The sequence below is a fragment of the Mauremys reevesii genome, linkage group 18 (assembly GCF_016161935.1).
Source record: "Mauremys reevesii isolate NIE-2019 linkage group 18, ASM1616193v1, whole genome shotgun sequence".
NCBI classification, from domain to species: domain Eukaryota; kingdom Metazoa; phylum Chordata; order Testudines; family Geoemydidae; genus Mauremys; species Mauremys reevesii.
The window spans coordinates 23608018-23627550 of NC_052640.1; the positions used below are offsets into that span (position 1 = coordinate 23608018).

Below are 19533 nucleotides of genomic sequence, written 5' to 3' on the forward strand. Positions count from 1 at the left end.
GGCTAGCTCTGGGCACCGCTGTGTGGGCCAGGGCTCGCCCCCTGCCCGGCCTGCCGCAGCCGGGGTGAGCCGCCAGCACGTGTGAAAAACCAGAAGGGGGGGGGGGGGAATAGGAGCCTATATCAGAAAAAGACCCAAACATCAGGACTGTCCCTACAAACTCGTGACATCGGGTCACCCCAGCTGTGTCCGCCCTGTCCCGGCTCCGGGGTCCCAGGTTCGCTCCCCGGGGCGGCTGCCGGTGTCTGCGCCGTGCGGGGTGACACGGCGGGGGGCGGGTCCCGTCTCCCGGTCCGGTCCGGTCGGTCCGAGCGCCGCCAGCCGGGCCCGGCTCTGCCGCTAGGTGGGGCCGGCGCCCGGGAGCTGCCCCCGCCCCGCCGCCACGTGACGGGAAGCGGCTCTGTGCGCCCGCCCCCCCCCGCCCCCCCCGGCTGCGCCCCCGAGCTCCCGGCTCCCTCCCGCGGGCTCCGAGCGGCCCCGGCCCCGCCGCGCTCAATGGGCCCGGCCCCGCCGCCAGCCCCGGGCTCCCGGCGCGGCTCCCCGCCCAGCCCCGCCACACATGGAGGCGCCGTCCGCAGGCTCCGCGGCGCAGGAGGCGGAAGGTGAGGGGGGGCCCGGGGCGCTGGACTGGGGGGGCGCTGGGCTGCCGCCCCCCCGGCTGGAAGTGGTTTCCGTCATGTGCGGGGTTTGCAGTTTGGTTCAGTGGCTCTCAGCGCCCCCCCCCCCGTACACATTGTTCCAGCGGCTCTGGGGGGAGAGGGGCAGATGGGGTGTGTCTGGGGGGGTGTTGTGTGGGGCAGGGGGAGTGTTTGGAAGGGGGTGGATGGGGCAGAGAGGGGGCACAGATGGGGGAGTATGGATGGGGGAGGTGCAGATGGGGCAGAGGGGTGTGTGGATGGGGGTGCTGTGTGGGCAGGGGAGTGTTTGGAAGGGGGCAGATGGGGCAGAGAGGGGCACAGATGGGGAGTATGGACGGGGTGCTGTATGGGGAGGTTGGAGGAGGGGCAGATGGGGCAGAGAGGGAGCACAGAGGGGTGTGTGGGGTGCTGTGTGGGGCAGGGGAGTGTTTGGATGGGGGCAGAGCGGGGGCACAGATGGGGTGTGTGGATGGGGGTGCTGTATGGGGGAGGGGGAGGTTGGAGGAGGTGCAGATGGGGCAGAGGGAGCACAGAGGGATGTGTGTGGGGCAGGGGAGTGGGGCACTGGCAAGGGGTGTGTTTGGAGGAGAAAAGGGAGGGGGCACACAGGGTGTTGGGGGCAGGGGGAGTGCTTGTAGGTGGGGGCAGTAAAGTGGAGAGCAGGAGGCAGCTGGGGGGCAGGAGGCAGGTGGCCTAAGGGTCCTGCGGGAAGTGGAGTCTAGGAGCTCTGGCCTGGCCTCACGAACAGCCTGCCTGCTATGCCCAGGAGCCCTGATTGATTTGGGGGTCGCTAAAGTATCCTCCTTCCTGCCAAGCGCAATCCTACCCTAGCAGTGCAGCGAGTCCTTGCCTCCCAAAGGCCCCCTTGGCAGCTCTCCCTGTGTCCAGGTGGAGCTCTGCTTCCCCTGTGTCCTGGGGCAGCCAGCACTGTGCCTCCTCCCTACAGTGCTGAGAAGCTGCGTGAACCCGTCCTGGGGGACAGCGGGGGGGATGGGCGGTGTTTCACTTCAGTGTGGCTCTTGCCGGGGGGGCTTCACCTGCCCTTGTTTCGTTCATGTGGAGGGGGATTTTCGAGGGATGGTCTCGCATCAATTTCAGAAGATCTGTTAAGGTACATTACCCGGCTGAGTCCCTCTGCCAAGCTTAGTGGCTCTACAGCCACTCGGTCCTGGGGTTTCTTGCCTCTGTTGCTGTGTAAAAGACCCAAACCAACCAGCTAACTGGGCTTGCGGGGGAGAGAACAGTGAAAGGGACTGAAGGTCGAGAGCTGATTAAGGCACCGTGGAGAAGTATCTTTCTCTGCCAGGTGCAGCGGCCTTGGGGGTTACCTGGAACAACAGCAGTAAAGCCTTTCCAGAGGGAAGGGTGGGGTTTTTTTTTTGTTGTTGGGTTTTTTTTTTGGATGAGGTTACTCTCAAGTCACTTAACTGTGTAGTTAGCTGGGTGCACAGGTATTGATGTATGCTGGCTGCTCATCAAGGCTTTGTTTGCTGGGGGGGAGGGAGAAGGTATTTCAGGAAACTATGGCTGGGAACACCTTGTATCTACACACAGCAGGTGTCCCAGGCATTTTATGAGGGCTGGATTTAACGACTGGCTGCACACTTAGGAGTAGGTCTTCAGCAGTGTCCCGCTGAGCCTGTGTAGTCTACAGTGGTTTTTTTTCTGCCCAGAGAAGCAACAACTGTTGCAATTCCATTGCTTCATGTGATGGTCTTATTTCCATTCCACAGTCAGGGAAATTACCCCAAAGCCCCTGCTCCTTGCACCAGTGCTGTGGGGCAGGAGTCCCAGAATGCACTGGTATGGGGTGATTTTCAGGAATGCTGATTACCCATATATCTCCTGTTGACGCCACACTGCAGAAAACAAGGCCTACTGTGTGTAAATGGTTCTGTTCAAAGCGATGTTGCCATGAGGATGTGCATGATGGTTGCAGAGATAATCACTCCAATAAACCATTCAGTACACAAGTGGCTGTGCCTGCAACAAGCTCCTGCTTTTGAGCAGACATGTCTTCACTAGGAAACCGAACCCACGCTGACAATGGTTGTTAGTCATGGAAGGTATTGAAAATGGTTTAAAGGCTAACAGAGACCAGAAAAAAAAAATTTTTCACAAAGGAGCTGAGGCTGGACGAAAAGCATTTTCCGTAATAGGTGAATTTCCTAGCGTAGATTGCCCTCAGGAGACCCCTCCATTCATTCTGCTGACGTGGGAAAGCCTCTCTCAGGGGTAGCTGTTGCTGGGGTTGCAGTGGGGAGGGGGAGAAAAGGGAATAGATAATCTTTATGCTTATTAATAGGGAGCCCAGTTCTTACATCATATGTTACAGGAGGCATTTCTCTTCACTTTTGGAGGGGTGAAATGTAACTTCATGTTCAGTGTCAGACACTGGTATTTTATCAATATACAGTTTGCATTTAAAACCTACCAATCTCCTGCTACAAATCAGTGACTATTCTGTACCCATTTGTTAGTATTAGATTTTTTGTGTGCGCGTGTGTGTGACCGGCATGTTGTGGAAAAGCCATATTAAAGTGCACAACTTTTCTGTCGCTGTTGCAATTGTTTATTAACCCCTGTACATTTTTTCTGAATGTATCTTTCGCACCCATTCTCTGAAGTCTAATACTGGGGAAAATTGCAAATGATCATGATAGTTTGTGGGTCTCAACCAAGATGTTGCCCGTTCTGCATATTGATTATATCCCTGGGTTCCTTTGGTAAGAGTAGGGGCTTGCACTGCTGTTTCGGCCTGGAGTTTCCTCTTCCTGGTTGTGCAATGTGGCGTGCATCTGTTGCCACCCTAGAGGTGGCTGCATTTCAGTGGTGGTCTGGGTCTGAAGTTTCTAAAAGGCTGTGGGATCCATTGGGGGAAACTGAGGCACAGAGGCGATGTGATTTGCTCAAGGTCATAGTGAGTCTGTGACTGTGGGACTAGAAACTTGGTGGTGTCTGAGGCACTGACGTCCAGTCTCACTGTGTGCAGTAGTGCTGGGCCAGTAGCCGTTCCTGTTTGGGATAAAGATGAGAATGGAGCTGCTGTTAATATCCGACAATACCCTTGCTCTGTTCCTTACCAGATTAGAGTGGTGGTAATGAAGCATTCCAGTTCCCACAGCATCTCTCTTCTATAGTGTGGTTACTGTGAGCGTCCCGTTGAACAATGTGGTTGCCCAAATGTTCCCGAGTGTGTTAGGATGTAATGTGCACCTGCTGCCTCTTTCATCATACAGTGTCGTAGCCTGGGTAGCTCTGGTGAGACCAAATTAAATATTCTCTTCTTCCCCTTGCCCCTCCGTGCTCCTGGGGATCCCCCACAGGGACCAAGCTCTGCTCATGGAGGACTGGAGGGGGCTCCCTTTGGATTTTTTTCAACTCTCTTCCTGAAATCAACAATCCAAGATTCACCGAGCAACTCTCCCTCATTGCAAAGTAGCAAAAAAGGGCACAGTCCCCCATTCCCCCCTCTTCTTTTCCCTTTGTAGGTCGCCTTCCAAATCTCTTGCAGTGTAAAACTGGACTCCAGTATTGCTGTAGGTTAGTCCCCTAGTGTAGTTTCTGGAGAGCTGGGTTACAAGTGAAAACGAATTTGGTGGCTACCTCAGAAAAGCCTGGTGACTGGCAGCCTGTGCTCAGAGGCAGTGAGTACAGCAGGCAGCCTGCCTCCGTTCCCATGCTCAGCCTTGGCTTTAGCCTGCTCTGCTAATCCTCTAGGCCTGTATCACTGCACTACTGCAGTCTCCTTTCATCCTGGGTTTTGATGCCATTTAGCATAAGGTAGTTTCCAGAGTTCTGCTGGGACTAATGCCTCATTGATATTCATGTACTTTGAAATCTTATTCACCTGAGCAAAGGTTAGTATACAGGAAAGATGGAGTCATGGTTACTGGCTGCCTCGTTTGCTAAGACTTGGGGCTGTAATGTGACCACTGTGGAGTATAAGATGTTCCAAGCAGATCCAGTGTTTATACTTCTATTTGGAAGGCTAGGTCGTGTAGTGGTTTAATAAGACCATAAGAACGGCCATGCTGGGTTAGACCAAAGGTCCATCTAGCCCGTTATCCTGTCCTCTGACAGTGGCCAATGCCGGGTGCCCCAGAGGGAATGAACAGGTAATCATCAAGTGATCCATCCCTGGTCGCCCATTCCCAGCTTCTGGCAAATACACCCTTGTGTCTCCTCCCAGAGATCTGGTTTCAAATGTAGTTTAGCTGGGGGGCAATGAGTTATGTGGTGTCAGCCTAACCCCTGGAGGGTGTTTGTCCGTGTTACAAAACCATCGCTCAGTTTGGCTCAGTGGCTGGCCAGAAAGTTTTTCTGCGTCAAGGCCGCTTTGGAGTAAGGGCCTCGTTCTGTTTCAGGCTTGAAGTACAGTAGAACCGCAGAGATACGAACCCCTCAGGAATGGAGGTGGTTCGTAACTCTGACATGTTCCTAACTGAACAAAACGTTACGGTGGTTCTTTCAAAAGTTTACAACTGAACATTGACTTAATACAGCTTTGAAACTTTACTGTGCAGAAGAAAAATGCTGCCTTTAACCACCCATTTAAATGGAACGACCCCAGAGACATTTTCTTCACCTTGTCAACTTCTTTTGAACGTTGCCTGTATTTTTGTATTAGTTTAGATTTAACACAGTACTGGGCTGTATTTGCTTTTTTTGGTCTCTCTGCTGCTGCCTGATTGTGAACTTCTGGTTGCAGAGGAGGTGTGTGGTTGAGGGCTCAGTTCGTAACTCTGGGGCTTGGAACTCTGAAGTTCTGCTGTGTGCTGCAGGACTCCAGGCAGTAGGTTGGTCTAGTTCAGTGACACTAAATTTGCGCATGAACAGAAGGGGAATCTGTTCAAAAAGCAGCGGTGCAGCAGGTGGCCGGTTTAATAGGATGCAATGTGAGCTAACCAGCTGAATTGCCTCCTGGTGCCCTTATGAAAAGCTCCGGCTATGTACTTCCGGCATGGTAAAAGTGCACTGTTCATCAGTAAGGGTGACCTCTTCTGTATGCTGAAACTGAGCTCAACAGGGGGCTGAGAGATTGTGTTGCGGGAAGAGGAGATATAGACTTGTATGTCCAATCTGAAGAGCCCACCTTAAACCGTGAGACCCCCCCGCCCTCCCAGGGAGCTCACTGGGTTGATTCTGGCCATGGGTAACATGCCCACTCTGGACTAGTCACGACAGTCGGATATGTGGTGTTTAACTTCTGAAGTGGTAAATCTTGTGAGCACTAAAGCAGAACAGTAACCAGACCGTGCTGTCTTACAGCAGAGCCCTCAGTAGAGTGGTTGCTAGCAGGAGGCTGAGCCAGTTAGTATTTAAATAATAACAGAGCTCATCATCTGGAGCCCTCAAAGCATTCCACACCTCAATATCGTCACAAATCTGGCCAGGGGTGACTCGCTGAAGGCCACACAGTAGCGTTGGGAATAGAACTCGGGTCTCCTGCCTCGCAGGCCGATGCCCTATACCTCAGCCTATGCATGATACTTTGCTGTGGGAGCTTTCACGAAGCTTTTACGGGGGCTGCTTTTTCTCAAAATACGTTGACATCTTCAGCTGGTCCTTAATGTCTTGAAAATGTGGTCTGGGGGGCCCAGTGCTGCCCCGCTGAATTCAGTGGGAGCACGACAGGGCCTGAAGTGACTTGCCCTAAGCTTGCAGAGGGAATGTCAGAGCTGGGGTTAGAATGTAGGAGGACCAGACCCCAGCCACTAGACCACGCTGCTGTTTGCACAGCCTCGTGTTTGCGGTTGACCCTTGGCTTGGCAACGCTGCCGTCCCCACACGCGTGCATGGTCTTGGGTGGATGGTTGGCCCTGTCGCATGCTCTGTGAGTAACCGTGCCATCTTGTTCCCCAGACGAGCCTCTCCTGCTGGCGGAGCTGAAGCCAGGGCGACCGCAGCAGTACGACTGGAAGGCGAGCTGCGAGACGTGGAGCGTTGCATTTTCCCCAGACGGCACCTGGTTCGCTTGGTCTCAGGGTCACTGTATCGTCAAGCTGATCCCCTGGCCCTTGGAGGAAGCTGAGCTGTAAGTACCCTGTGGTGGCTCAGAGAGGGAGGGCGTCTCTCCTGCTAGAGTCAGGGCCGGCTCCAGGTTTTCTGCCGCCCCAAGCGCTAAGTCAGGGCCCTCTCACTCAGCGTCCCCCAGGGCTCAGCAAGCAGGGGTCAAGGAAGGCGAGGGACTGAGATTAAACCTGGCCTCCCATTGCTCCCGCAGCATCAGGGTCCATCCCCCTCCGGGTGAACTGATCAGTGGGGTTAGCAGTCTCTGCTCTGTGTCCCCCCATAAACCAGCCATCAGGGGAGTCTAGGTGCCCCCAATAGGTGCTATAACAGCTGAGTCTGGGTGCTGTTAGGGCCCCTCACAGAACTCTGCCGAGCTATGTTACAGTTCTCTTAAAGGTCCCCTCCCCGTAAACTCCCAGGAGAACACCCAGCTGGAGCAGAGCAGGATTCCTGCTGCGTCAGAACCAGCTCCGCTACACAGAGCATGGAGCATTTGCAGGACTAGCCACCGAGGCTGATTACAGATAAAGCTATGGATAAGCTTGGGAGCACTAATGGGAAAGTCAGAAGCCAAGGGATTCACCATCGCCACCACACCAGTTTAACCTTCCTGTATGCCTCCCTCTTGCTATCAGAGCACCCTGGGAGCTTGCTGTCTTGTTAATGGGACTTGTTCTATGCATTCCTCTGGTAACATGTCACGAAATCTTCTGCAAAGGAAATGCTCCTCTGAGCCTGCAGCTATGAAACCTCATCCCTTTTATGGGTTAACTTGCTTGGTTTGGGCTTTTTTAAATTGGAGAATGAAACCTTTGCAAGAGATCACCGCAGCTAGGCAGCCATCCTGTCTTCAGAGACCATAGGCCTCAATTTACCTCCCTCCCCCCCGTGCTGGAAAACTACCTGCATTAAGCAATCAGTTTTTGTCAGTCCCTTGAATGGTCAGATTTCACTGTAAAGGGTCTGTCCATAAATTATGTAACACATCAGGGAGTGGGTGAGTCCTTCATTTTTCATGTTTGTTTCAGTGTTACAAAGGGTTACATGGGGGTGGTGGGTCTTGCAGATCACCAACAAGAATTTTTGTAATTTGTGGACAGCCCCAGACACTTTGGCTAATCACACTTCACTGGAAAATCCCCACTCCGTTATCAAAGTGATAGGGTGAGTCACTTCACACAGAAGATGGTGCTTCAAGCTGTTGGGTTGAAAAGCAGCTTTCCATGTGCTGAGATCTATGAATAAATAGACTGGACATCTGGTTGAGTAAGGAGGTAAAATCCCTGGGGCATGTCCCTTGGTGAACGGCCCTTACCCTTGTATAGGGGCTGTTGCAGCCTCCTGGGAGAGAAGAGAGGGACAGTTCAGTTCTGCGTTGCTGGCTCTGCTGACTCTTAGGAAAACAGGGACATGGGAACTTCACTTGGTTTAGGAAGTTGGGGCGTGGGGGAGTGAACCAAATGTCAAGGAAGGAAGCCTCCTTCTCAAGCTTTGAAGGGTCTTAGGGTGAAGTAGCAACATACAGTAGGTGCTGGGAGATCTGGTTTCAAGTTAGCACCCCTCCCTACGCTGGCGGCCTGGCAAGGGCACCTCGCTACCCATGGTACTTGTCTGGCCCCCATTCCCATAGTACCTGAGCACCGCACCTCACCTGTGCGGCAGGGCAGTGCTATTGTCCCCCTGCTGCAGATGGGGAACTGAGGTACAGAGGCTAAGTGACTCACCCAAGGTCACATGGAGTCTGTGGCGGAGCAGGAAACTGAATGCAGGTCTCCTGAGTCCCAGGCCGGTGAATCCCGGTATGGCTTTCATTCAGCTGTCCTGTGCACCTGCTAAGTGAAGGGGCCAAGTTAAAGAGCCCAAGCTGAGCTACGTGCCCCTGTTATGGCAGGAAGGTAACCCCGTGGCTGGTCTGTTTGGGGAACGCAAGTAGATCTGGGTGGGACAAGAATTTTAGAAGAGTGAGCAACGACATGCTTCGAACTGTAAAAGCAGGGGCGCTGGAGTGATCCAAGGTGTAATGAGCTCTGCTGAGGCCGCCTAGAGGATCTGCCCCAACTAGGGCCAGGCACACCGACAAAGCCCTGGTTTGACCAGTCAGCTTCCTCTGGTTTCAGGCAGGGCAAACGGCACTGGTTTAAACTGTGTCTTCGCCTGCCTACGCTTGGGAGCTTGCTCCTCAGTCTGGCCACCTCTAGCTGAAATCCCCGGTGCAGACACAGCCCCCGAGCCACGCCTACCTGGCAGTGTGCAGTGGGCTCTAGTTCCCCTGCTGTGAATTAGGGTGGGTGGGGGAGGACCAGGCAGCACCTGCAGCTGCTGAATGACCCGACGATCCTCTGCTCTCTGCAGAAGCTGCAAAGCCTCTGAACGCAAGAACCGTGGCATCAAAGCCGACGTGAGAGGCGGCGGGGGCGCGAAGGAGAAGACGCTGGAATGTGGCCAGATCGTGTGGGGGCTGGCCTTCAGCCCCTGGCCTCCGCCTGGCGCCAAGGAGCCGGCTCCGGGTCGGCCCTGTCTGATCCTTGCCACGGGACTCAATGACGGGCAGATTAAAGTCTGGGAGGTGCAAACAGGTGAGGGGGTTGGGGTGGATTAAATCTGCTGGATTAATCCAGCTCCTGAGGAGAGGGATGGGGCGTCGCTTTGTCCTGCAGTAGCCCTGTCCTTGCCGTATCCGGGAGGGGGCTAGACCGTCTCTGCCTTTCTCCCCCTTCTACTCCCCCCATGGAGCTTTTCTGGGCCCCTGAGCATGTTCCTAGTATTCCCCAGCTCTGATTCTCACATTGCAGCTCCTCTCCGATCCGGCCTGGCCCAGCGCGCCCCTTGAACCTGTCAGTGCTGCTTCTAAATCACCTGGCAGCAGCCATTCCACCCCCCCAGCCTCTGCTTGCGTGAGGAGGCAGGAGAGGTAGCGGTGGCTTCGCTGAGCCTGCCTTCTCTGTTACCACTACCGGTCCCCTTCTCCTTCTGGGCAGCAGGTCAGAACTGCAGTGACCACTCCCTGTCAGTGGGGGTGGGCAGGGGACAGGCAGGTTGGGACTCCTGCCTGTTCTCCCACAGGAGTAGCCAGTAACATTGACCTTCTGTGAACTAGGCGTTTCGCCCCCGGTCTTGCTTCCTGGTAGTGTGGGACAGGCTGTGTCCATAATCCTTCGGGGGGTAGGAGTTCACTGGTGGCTAAAGAAACTGCCCCGTGTTTTAGACCACATCCCTTGCCAGTTTTAGCAACGCCCTCGAAGCTGGAAAGTGCAGCTAACAGCACGGGTGGGGTGTCTCCGGTGAGCACGTCTGTCCGACGCGGGCTGCGTTCCTGCGGGTCAGGCGAGGCGCGCTTGTGTCTGTGCCCGTGGTGAGACCATACTGAGCCGTGTGCTCGTGTCCGCAGGGCGTTTGCTTTTCAGTCTCTCTGGCCACCTGGATGTCGTGAGGGACCTGAGCTTCGCTCCCAACGGAAGCCTGATTCTAGTCTCTGCATCCCGGGACAAGACCCTCCGCATCTGGGACCTGAGCAGAGATGGTGCGAGTGAGTGCACGCGTCCCCGGGGGGTGTTCAGGTGGTGGGCCTCAGACTCTCTGGTCGTTATGAGTAAGGCTACAATTTAGTCACGCAGGTCACGGCAGTCACAGATTCTGTGACTTCACAGGACCTCTGACTTCTTCGGCTTCAGCTGTCAGTGGCTTGTGGCGGGGGCTGCGGCCGGGGCTGCAGAGGGGGTCGTGCGCCCCCCTTGCAGCTTCCCAGGTGCACCTGTGGCTGGGGTTGGAGCCTGAACTGTGTCCCCCAGCCCTGCAACTGCAGCCAGCTCTGGAGCGGGTGCTGTGCACACGCCTCCCCCCCCCCGTGGGTGGAACCCCTGGAGCCGTGGCTGTACCCTCTCCATGGCAGGGTGGCTCGGCCTGTCATCCCCTCCCCCACCATGGGACTCCGGCTGTCATTCCTCTGTGCCACCTAGCCCTGCCCCCACGGCTATTTTTTGTAAAGTCACAAACAGGTCACAGGCTCCTGTGAATTTTGGCTTATTGCTTGTGACCTGTCCGTAGCTTTTACTAAAAATAACCATAGCAAAATCTTAGCTTGAGTTATGAGCGCTTGTGCTACGCTGTGGGAGCTGGCGTCGCCCAGACAGGGGCTCTGCTCTGCTTGGATGCAAGCAGGACTTTGCGGTCAGAGGTCCGCGCCCCCATTATTAATGTGCTGAGCTGTTCGGTCCCAGCTCACTGAAAGCACTTTGAACCTAACCCCAGGGCGGCTCAAGGAAGCCAGGATCGAACGTGCTGAGTTACTGTGGCACAAGTGAGCAGCAAGTGGAGTGAACTTTCGTTTCCCCCCCGGTGTGTGTGAGGGACACGTTAGGAACGCTGGAGGCTGACTGAGGGCATGTCTGCACTGCAATCTGGGGCGTGGGTCTAGCTTGAGCAGACCTGCCCGAGCTAGCTAGCTTTGCTGCTCTGGTACCCACACTACCTAGAGCAGAGCTTCGGCACGGGCTGTGCCAGCCCCCCTGGAACTCTGGGTAATTACTTGGGTGGCTAGCCTGTGCCGAGCTCCATGCAGCTGTGGCTCCACTACCCAAGCTAGCTAGATTACAGCTAGCTAGGGTGTGTCTACACAAGCCACAATCGTGCCGCCCCCTCTCCCCCCCGATTGCAGTGTAGACATGCCCTGAGAATAAACCCAATGCAGCAGAGAGAGCGTCCACATGGGGAAATCTGTCAGATCTAATCTGGTCTGAGACACCCTGCTTCCGGAGCTGGCTTCAGAAAGAGCAGGTGGAGGTAGGAATGAGCCTTCCAGCTCTCCCTGTCTCTGGACTGGACGCTTCTCTTACAAACCGTTGCTGCCGTCCCCAGGTAAGCAGGTCCAGGTGCTGTCTGGCCACACGCAGTGGGTGTACTGCTGCTCCATCTCCCCTGATTGCAGCATGCTGTGCTCTGCGGCTGGAGAGAAATCGGTGAGTCTTGCCTGTTATTGGGAGGGATGGGGGGAGGGGTCTCATTTCTTGCCCGTTCAGCTGTCAGAGAGCCCACCGTATGCTCCGTAGTGCTGACGAGCTGGGGATTCTATCAAGGCTCTGGGTCCTGGCCACCCTCCCACTGGTGACAGTGGCCTGCTCTGGCTGCTGTTACAGCCACCCAAAGGAGACTCTCCCTGGCTAACCCAGCGAGCTTGGGGGCTAGACCCCCGTTCTTCCCCCTCGCGCGGTCACTGCCATGCACGGCCGTTCAGTTGGAGTCTTTATGCTGCAGAGAGTCTGTTATGCTGAGGCGAGAGCTGGCGGGTGTCAGACTGATTGGTGCCCGCATGAGCGGTGCCTGTTCTCACCCACCCTCCTGGTGTCTCAGGAGCTAACGCTTGGTTGGTGACAGCCCACGAGGGACGATAAGGGAGATCCTTCTCCCCCCAGCATTCCCAGGCGAGGGGCTGCTCCCCACCCATGAGCAGAGATCGTAACCCTCCCCCCGTGCACTCCCCCCCAGGCCTTCCTGTGGAGCATGCGCTCCTACACCCTCATCAGGAAGCTGGAAGGGCACCAGAGCAGCGTGGTGTCGTGCGACTTCTCACCAGACTCTGCCCTGCTGGTCACGGCCTCCTACGACACCTGCGTGATCATGTGGGACCCCTACACAGGGGAGCAGCTGAGAACGCTTCGGTAAGGAGGGCGGCCCTGGGAGCTTTCTGGGCACCAAGTGAGCAGAGGGGCATGGGGAGAGGGAGCGCTGGCGGGGAGCGTGCCTGAGGGTGCTCTGGTATTGGAGGCTACTTAGTCTAGGGGCTGCTGCACACCGCTAGCCGCATTCCCCCTGCTGTGCATGTCGTTCTGCGCCGCTCCTCCCCAGGAGGGAGAAGGCGGCAAATGAGTGTCCCTTTCCCATACACGAGGGTAGGTGGCTGCCTGTTACCGCTTTAGGTGTTGCTGTCACAGCATGCGAGGGAAGAGATGGCCACAACGCTTTCCCCGCGGTGATGAATGCCTGGCCCCAGCCTCCCCACAGCTCAGCACTGGGGCACTTCCCTTCCCAGTTTGTAAAGAGCAGCCCAGGGACTAGACAGCTCTCGCCGTGGAAAGACGCACAGTCTGACACGCTCACGGCAAGGGAAATGCACGTTTAACAGTGACACCTGTGAGCTGTGCTCCAGTACCAGCCACGATGACTCTCGGAAGGCAGGAGCTCTGATTTACCATGTGTCCCCCCGAGTCAGCCGAACGGGCCAGGGCTCCATTACAGCTCAAACGGACGTGGTGAGTGAGCTCTTCCTTTTCCCTCCTGCTTAGCCACGTTCCGCTGCCCCCAGCGTTGGACTATGGCGGTGACATCCATGCCAGCTCCCTGAGGTCCGTGTGCTTCTCTCCGGAAGGCTTGTATCTTGCTACGGTGGCAGATGACAGGTGAGGGGCTTGGTATCTTATGGCTGTCTACAGCAGGGGCCCTGCCAGAGCAGCGAAGATGAGCTACAAAGCTCTTCTCGGCTTCTGGTCCTCAGCTTTCCAGCAGGGACCTCTGCCTTTTGAAGCTGGCTGCTTCTGCTGGTGCCGGGACTTTCAGAGCCACATGACTTAACTCTGGTTTTGGTTTGGTATGTCTGTGGTGCCTGGTCTGTTTGCCCTGACACCACAGCTGCTGGGGGGTGTAGACACTGCCCATCACAGGTAGCTTTAGGTAACTCCTCTTTGGACATGACTGCCTGGTTGCCATGGTGACAAGGCTGAAAAGTAAGATCAGCAGGTAAACAGCTGGCTCAGGTGTGTATACCAGTGCCATGCTCAAAATGGGGGTTGGATGGATGTTGCCACCATCAGCTTCCGAAGACCAGTGTCTTGTTGGGCTACACACCATGAAGCACCACTAGCATCCTGACTAGCAACCCATTAAGTTCTGCTGCCTCCACTCCCCTGGTGCTGTCAGCTGCCTTGGAAATCTGTGAGGGAACCTGGGGAGAATTCCTTGCAGATTGAGCGCCTGTTGTGGGCTAAGATCAGGACTGTAACTTGGTGGTGCTGCTGCTTTTTGTCCAGTGCCGTTGATGGCACTGTACAGGCAGACTTCCCAGCTCCTTGTCCCAAGGGGCTTTGCAAGGGTCTCTAAGCTTTTATGGAACCATTAGTTTTGCGTGTCAGGGTTGGTGACACTGGGAACGTGCCTGTGGAGATCGAGCTAACCCAGGTATTGAATCATTGGCCTGATTACCATCTGAGCGAGGTCAAACTGGCAAGGGTGGTGTGTGATAGTCCTTTCGTCCCAGCTGGTGCTGGTATCTCTAGCAAAAAAAATTTCTGGGAGACGGTTAGGTACATGAAAGTTCTCAGAAGCAGAAACCTCTTCCATCCACCTAGTTTGCTTATGGGCCACTGTCACAGTCAGGATGGACCGTGGTCTGACCCAGCATGGCAGCTCTTATGATCTTGAGCCAAGTCACTGCATCTCTGCCTCAGTTTAAGTCCCTCTAAAATGGGTATAATTCCTGCCTTGCAGTGGAGTTGTGAAGCTTATGTAACCTTGTAAATTGCTTGGAGGCCTATGGATGAAATTTGCTTTAGAAATGTGTGTGGTTATTTTAACTTTGACGGCTGAGAATTTATTTTAGCTGATGCAGTTGGAGTAGCTAGTGCCACTTGGGTTTGTGAACCCCAGGGCCAGCATTGTGTTTCTCTTTCTCTCCTTTAGACTCCTGCGGATCTGGGATTTGGAACTAAGAACTCCAGTGGCATTTGCACCTATGACCAATGGCCTGTGCTGCGTCTATTTCCCACATGGTGGATTTATTGCCACAGGGTGCGTAATTCTGTGCGGGCCCGTGGGACGTGCTCTGCCAAGAGCACATTGTGTTCGTGCTAAGTTTGGGGTGAGGGAGGCAAGGGAATGTGACTCCACCTTGACCCAAAACCTTCTGCAATGCTGCTGCTGTCTCAAAACTGGGCATCCTCAGGCCAGGTCTCCGCTACAGGCTTCTGCCGGCACACAGCTGTATCTGTCGTCACACCCGACCAACACAGCTGTGCTGGCAGAAGTCAGAGTATAGATGCTAGACCAGCAGAGCGTGGTTTGACCGTACCAGTACAAAGCACAGGGTTGCTGGTGTATCTGTCTCCACACTAGGAGCACTTTGCTGGTGTATTCCTGTACTGGAATGAGGCTCCCAGTGTGGACATGACCTTGGTGCCCGGAGAGAGCGATGTTGGAAAATACCGTGCTTGGAGCATTGTCTTCCCTCCCAATTCCCTACTAACCAAGCGTCGTTGGGTTCCTGCCTTATTCTTCCACCTCAGCTAGCAACCTCCCCACTCCCGCCCCTCTCGGGTTCAGCAGCGAGCTGTGATGTTGCAGTGTCTCTGCAGCAGCCTCTGCCGGAACACATGGTGACAGTGCAGCTTTCTCAACCAGAAACGAGAGGCCTTGAGTTCTGGGTTTCTCTTGAGTGTGCCGGATGGGCTCTCATGAAGTCATCCTACCTCATGGTGGGGGAAAGGGATCGGAGTGAGAGCCTGTGTTCTCCCATGGAGTGAAGCCCGTGGTCCGTGATTGATGACTATCCACTTCCTAAAAGTCCTGCGAGGGCAGCTTTTCCTTTCCTCCCTATGCAGGAGTGGGGTCAGGGCCACAGTTGCCAACTTTCATGTGGTAAATAAGCATCCTGACTTTCACAATAGGCCAAAAATCAAGCTACAGGCAAGTCGCATCTTAGGCGCATGTAACATGCGCGGATTCAGCTCTGCGCAGTCGGCAAAAATGGGAGGGGGGGGGAGAATGACAATATAAAAACTGCATCTGTAGTGCGGGCGATTCTGCCTGCCATTCAACTCAATGAGTGTTTCACTATACGCGGTTTTTGCTTTACGCGCTGTGGCAAAGTTCCTCCTCTCCTCTAGAAGGTCCTGTGCTTATTGGCGGATTTCTTCCCCTCAGTGGTCTTCCCCTTGGATGAAACCCACAGTCTGGATCACCTCCTCCTATGTCTGATTAGGAGTAGCGAGGCTTGGGGGGAACCCAGGCCTGCCCTCTACTCCGGGTTCCAGCCCAGGGCCCTGTGAATTGCAGCAGTCTCTATAGTGCTACTTGTAACCGCTGCTTGACCGCTACAGCTCCCTGGGCTACTTCCCCATAGCCTCCTTCAAACACCTTTCTTATCCTCACCATAGGATCCTCCTGGTGTCTGATACTGCTTGATTGTATGGTGTTTCCTCAATCCTCCAGCAGTACCCCCTCTCAGTTCTTAGTTCCTTGTGCCTCTGGCTCCCAGCTCCTCATATGCCCTTCCTTCCTCTGGCTCCTCCTCCTTGACTGGAGTGAGCTCCCCTTTTTATACCAGGTGCCCTGATTGGCTGCAGGTGCTCCAATCAATGTAGCTCTCTGGTGCCTTCTAGAAAGTTCTTAATTGGCTCCAGGTGCCTTAATTACCCTGGAGCAACTGCCATGTTGGTTCCCATGGTACTAGGGATTTGCTTAGCCTGGGGCTAACATACCTGTTCCTGAGTACTTTCCTGTAGCCATCCAGCCTTGCTCCATCACAGCGCTAACCGCGGAACGGAACCCCCCACATAAGATGAGACTTGCCTGTAATTCCATTTCAAAACAAGCCAATCCCTAAGAACCCCAGCACTCTGTGTGACTAGACCTCCCCCGGCGTGCAGTCTGGGACTGGGGGGGCCCGCTGTGCACCCCAACTCTCTCCACTCCTTGCCCCTGCTTGCCGGGAGCTGATCAAAAAGAAAAAAAGAAGCAACAACCTACAAACCAAAACCAAGCCAACAAGCAATTTACAAGCCAATTAAGCCAAAACCAAGCCCAATTTCTGCATTTTTTCGTGGGTTTGGCATGTCTGGTCAGTGCACACATGCTGTTTGTTCAGATGCTGAGCTGTGTGGGTGCTAACCTTTGTCCTTGGTCTCTTGTTTCAGGACGAGAGATGGCCACGTCCAGTTCTGGAGTGCCCCCAAGGTCCTCTCATCACTTAAGCACTCGTGCCGTAAAGCTCTCCGCACCTTCCTAACAACGTACCAGGTCTTAGCACTACCCATTCCCAAGAAAATGAAAGAGTTCCTCACTTACAGGACTTTTTAAACCCCGTGTAGTACATGGGGTCCAAAGAATCCTGGAGCTGGCTGGCTTCCTTCCGAGCTTTGTTCTGGAACGGAGGAGCAGCTGGGGTTATAAAATGGTCATGAAGACCCACTCTGCTCTGTGGTTCTAGTACAAGAAGGATTTCTGTTCCTCTGTTTGGGGCTGTATCTTTGACCATGTAGGTTATTTTAAGAAGAGAACCCAGCAAAAACATGCAGTGGGCTGGCCAGCTGAGCTTTGAATTTGTTAGAACTCAACTCTGACGAGGAGGAGCAAGAGTTCTACTCAAGTGATCCATCCACGCTGATGGCTGTGCAGGGCATTTGGTTCGGAAGGGCCCTGCCAACAGCAACGCACATTTCAGTTCTCTCTAGGTGCTTTCACGTCAAGTGCAATTGCTGAACATTGTGTTAAAAGCTAGAGGGCTGTGAGAAGCTGCCCTCACCGGGATGGCAACCCAAACTCAAACCTCCACTTGGACGAATGAGAAGCTGCGTAGCCTAGTTGAGTTACTCAATGAGGCAGTGGCTTTCACGTTTGTTACTTTCTTTGGCCTGGCTCCAAGACGGCTGAACCTGAACAAGTCTCTGCATTGTGGGCACAGACTTCAAAATAAAAGGTTTTGTTTCCCCCTTTTGTGTTTCAGGAGTTAGAGACGCTCTTTCTAGAACCATTTTGTGGGTGACAAAAGTACATGGCACTGAGGGAGCCCCAGATGTTCAGTTGCAGGGGCCTGGTGTGGGGTGAGATTGAGGTCTTAACTTTGAGGGGTGAAAGATCCCCTTAATACTAGTGTGGCTGCCAGTCTGAAATTGGCTTGATCAGCTCACTTGGCAGAGACACAAGACACTAGCAAAGTACTTGTGGTTTGGTTATATGGTGTAAGGCATGGCTTTCTCCCCTGTGTAATGGAGAGATGAACACCTTAAGGACAGTGACTTGGGGGGGGGGTTGGGAGGTGCTCTGCTGCTGGTCTGGTTTTGTTAAAGTGATTTCAACTTTGGGCAGCTTTTTATTTGTATCCCCATGGCATACACTAATTCTGGCAGAGCCTGGCTAGTTTGCATTATGGGGGAGGCCAAGCATGAACTTGTGAATTTTGCAAATGTGTGGGGGGGAGGAGGGGATTTAATAACAACCAGTAACTACCAGAGCTGATTTGTTCACTTAATTTGACAAGTCTAGTTACTGAATTATCCCGTGTGCTATCCTAGTAAATGTTCTGTGGCCCACTTTGTAAGAGGGGTGAATTCTTGGCACTATGGCAGAGAGCCAGCAGATGACCAGTTTTTCATGCTGATGACAGGGCTCTATTGTCCTGCTTTCATGCTTCTCTCCAGCCAAAGTACTGCTTTTGGGAGTCTAGTTTCCAGGGAGTTTTCCAGCCAGGGCTAATGACTCATGTGTACTGTATCAAAGGGGGGGAGAGAATGATGCTCTCTCTCATACGCCTCCATTTCCTTTGGGCTAGTTTCTGGCAGCAGTAACAGCACATGCTTTATTGTAATTGCTCCATTCCCCCTTTGTAGAACTACCCCTGTATCTAGTGCCATACAACTAGCAGGGCCATACAAGCTACTTCAGAACGCATGGCAGTGACTGACAGGACAGGCTAATAACTTCCCCTTGAAACTAGGGGGAGAATTTTCCCCCTTTTTAGAAAAATTAAATCACCTATAAATTGGAATCTAGCCTCATGAGACAAAGCTTTTAATATCCCTATATCTTGCAAAAATACCCCCCAAACCTTCAGTGCCATTGGACTTTCTGTTAATGAGCACAAGTGCTAGCTGGAAGATAGCTGTCCACACCCTGCTGCTGCACTAGTAAAACAAAGGGAAAAGTGGCACCACTCAGCTTGGGTGAAGCTAGGTCTGAGCCAGCGAACCTAAAATCAATGTGTTAAAGTTCTGAACAAAAGCTCACTAAAGGATCACAGCAGCAAAAGACTATGTTGCCCTTTCTCTAATGCTGGGAGCAAGGTTAGTGAGGGGAGGGGGAACTGTCCCTTTAAACTAGCAGTTTTCTTAAAGATCTATCTTGACCAGCAACTCTGAGCCCCCATGTGCACTGAACCTGTAGCAGAAAGGGGTGGTGAAATCCTATCATCTGCATTGAAGAACCGTCTCAACCCCCCCCCCCCCCATTTGTTATACCTCAGTACCACAGCTGCCCACCTCAGGTGCGCAGCTCGGTAGCACAACTGGTACATGGAGCATCGCTCTCCAAGCTAGTAGAATGACAGGACCCTATCGCCCACAGCTCTTCACTTGGGTATTTCTTCTGCATTGTATGTAAAGAGCACACTGGGATGCACCCTGTCAAGCATCCTGATTGGTGAAGTTGAAGACGGTTTTAATGTTTTCTTGACCATGATCTGTACTATTGCCATTATGTACACAGGAGCCTGAGATGGTAACTTCAAGAGGCAAAATAAATTTTTCCCTTTCATACAACTGACTACTTGTATGCTGTCGTTCCTCGACTGCACCTACACAAACCTGCTGCAATTTAGGATAGCAGGCCAGAAGCAGCTACTGTAAAGCCAGCGTACAGAATGTAGGGCATTGATTACATCAAGAGCCCCCTGTATTCTGCACTAGGTAATGGTACACCCTGGCTGTTTGAGAAGATCCTCCTGTGAAACTGTGTCATGGGAAACATTTAAAGTCTCATACACACTTCTACACCTAAAGTTCCTGCAGGCTAAATGGGTCAAATCTGCTGCTGCTGAAGGAGTGCAGTTCCATGAGTCAGGGAAAGTTAGCTACTTACACTGATGGTGAATTTGGACCAAAGTCTCCCAGTACATGAAAGG

The 19533-nt window shown here is 53.7% G+C and overlaps 1 protein-coding gene across 2 annotated transcripts; it reads left to right on the forward strand.

Annotated features, from left to right (window-relative positions):
- Window positions 1–445: 445 nt before the first annotated feature.
- On the forward strand, window positions 446–19191 carry WSB2 (WD repeat and SOCS box containing 2). Of its 2 annotated transcripts, none has more exons than XM_039505180.1 (9): window positions 446–602; window positions 6504–6675; window positions 9006–9229; window positions 10042–10173; window positions 11508–11608; window positions 12135–12307; window positions 12932–13045; window positions 14322–14429; window positions 16553–19191. In XM_039505180.1, exons 1-9 carry the CDS (start codon window positions 560–562, stop codon window positions 16713–16715), a joined length of 1230 nt encoding a protein of 409 aa, XP_039361114.1. In that variant the 5' UTR covers window positions 446–559; the 3' UTR covers window positions 16716–19191. The 2 variants fall into 2 exon arrangements, with proteins under 2 accessions (XP_039361114.1, XP_039361113.1); XM_039505179.1 differs by having other exon boundaries at window positions 447–602; window positions 10042–10179.
- Window positions 19192–19533: the final 342 nt, after the last annotated feature.

What these genes read in the sequence shown, in the direction of transcription:
- WSB2 (XM_039505179.1), top strand. Translation starts at nt 560, where the DNA reads ATGGAGGCGCCGTCCGCAGGCTCCGCGGCGCAGGAGGCGGAAG. An exon ending in CCCTTGGAGGAAGCTGAGCT is followed by an intron (nt 6,676 to 9,005) that starts GTAAGTACCCTG and finishes TGCTCTCTGCAG; the next exon opens with AAGCTGCAAAGCCTCTGAAC. An exon ending in AGTCTGGGAGGTGCAAACAG is followed by an intron (nt 9,230 to 10,041) that starts GTGAGGGGGTTG and finishes TCGTGTCCGCAG; the next exon opens with GGCGTTTGCTTTTCAGTCTC.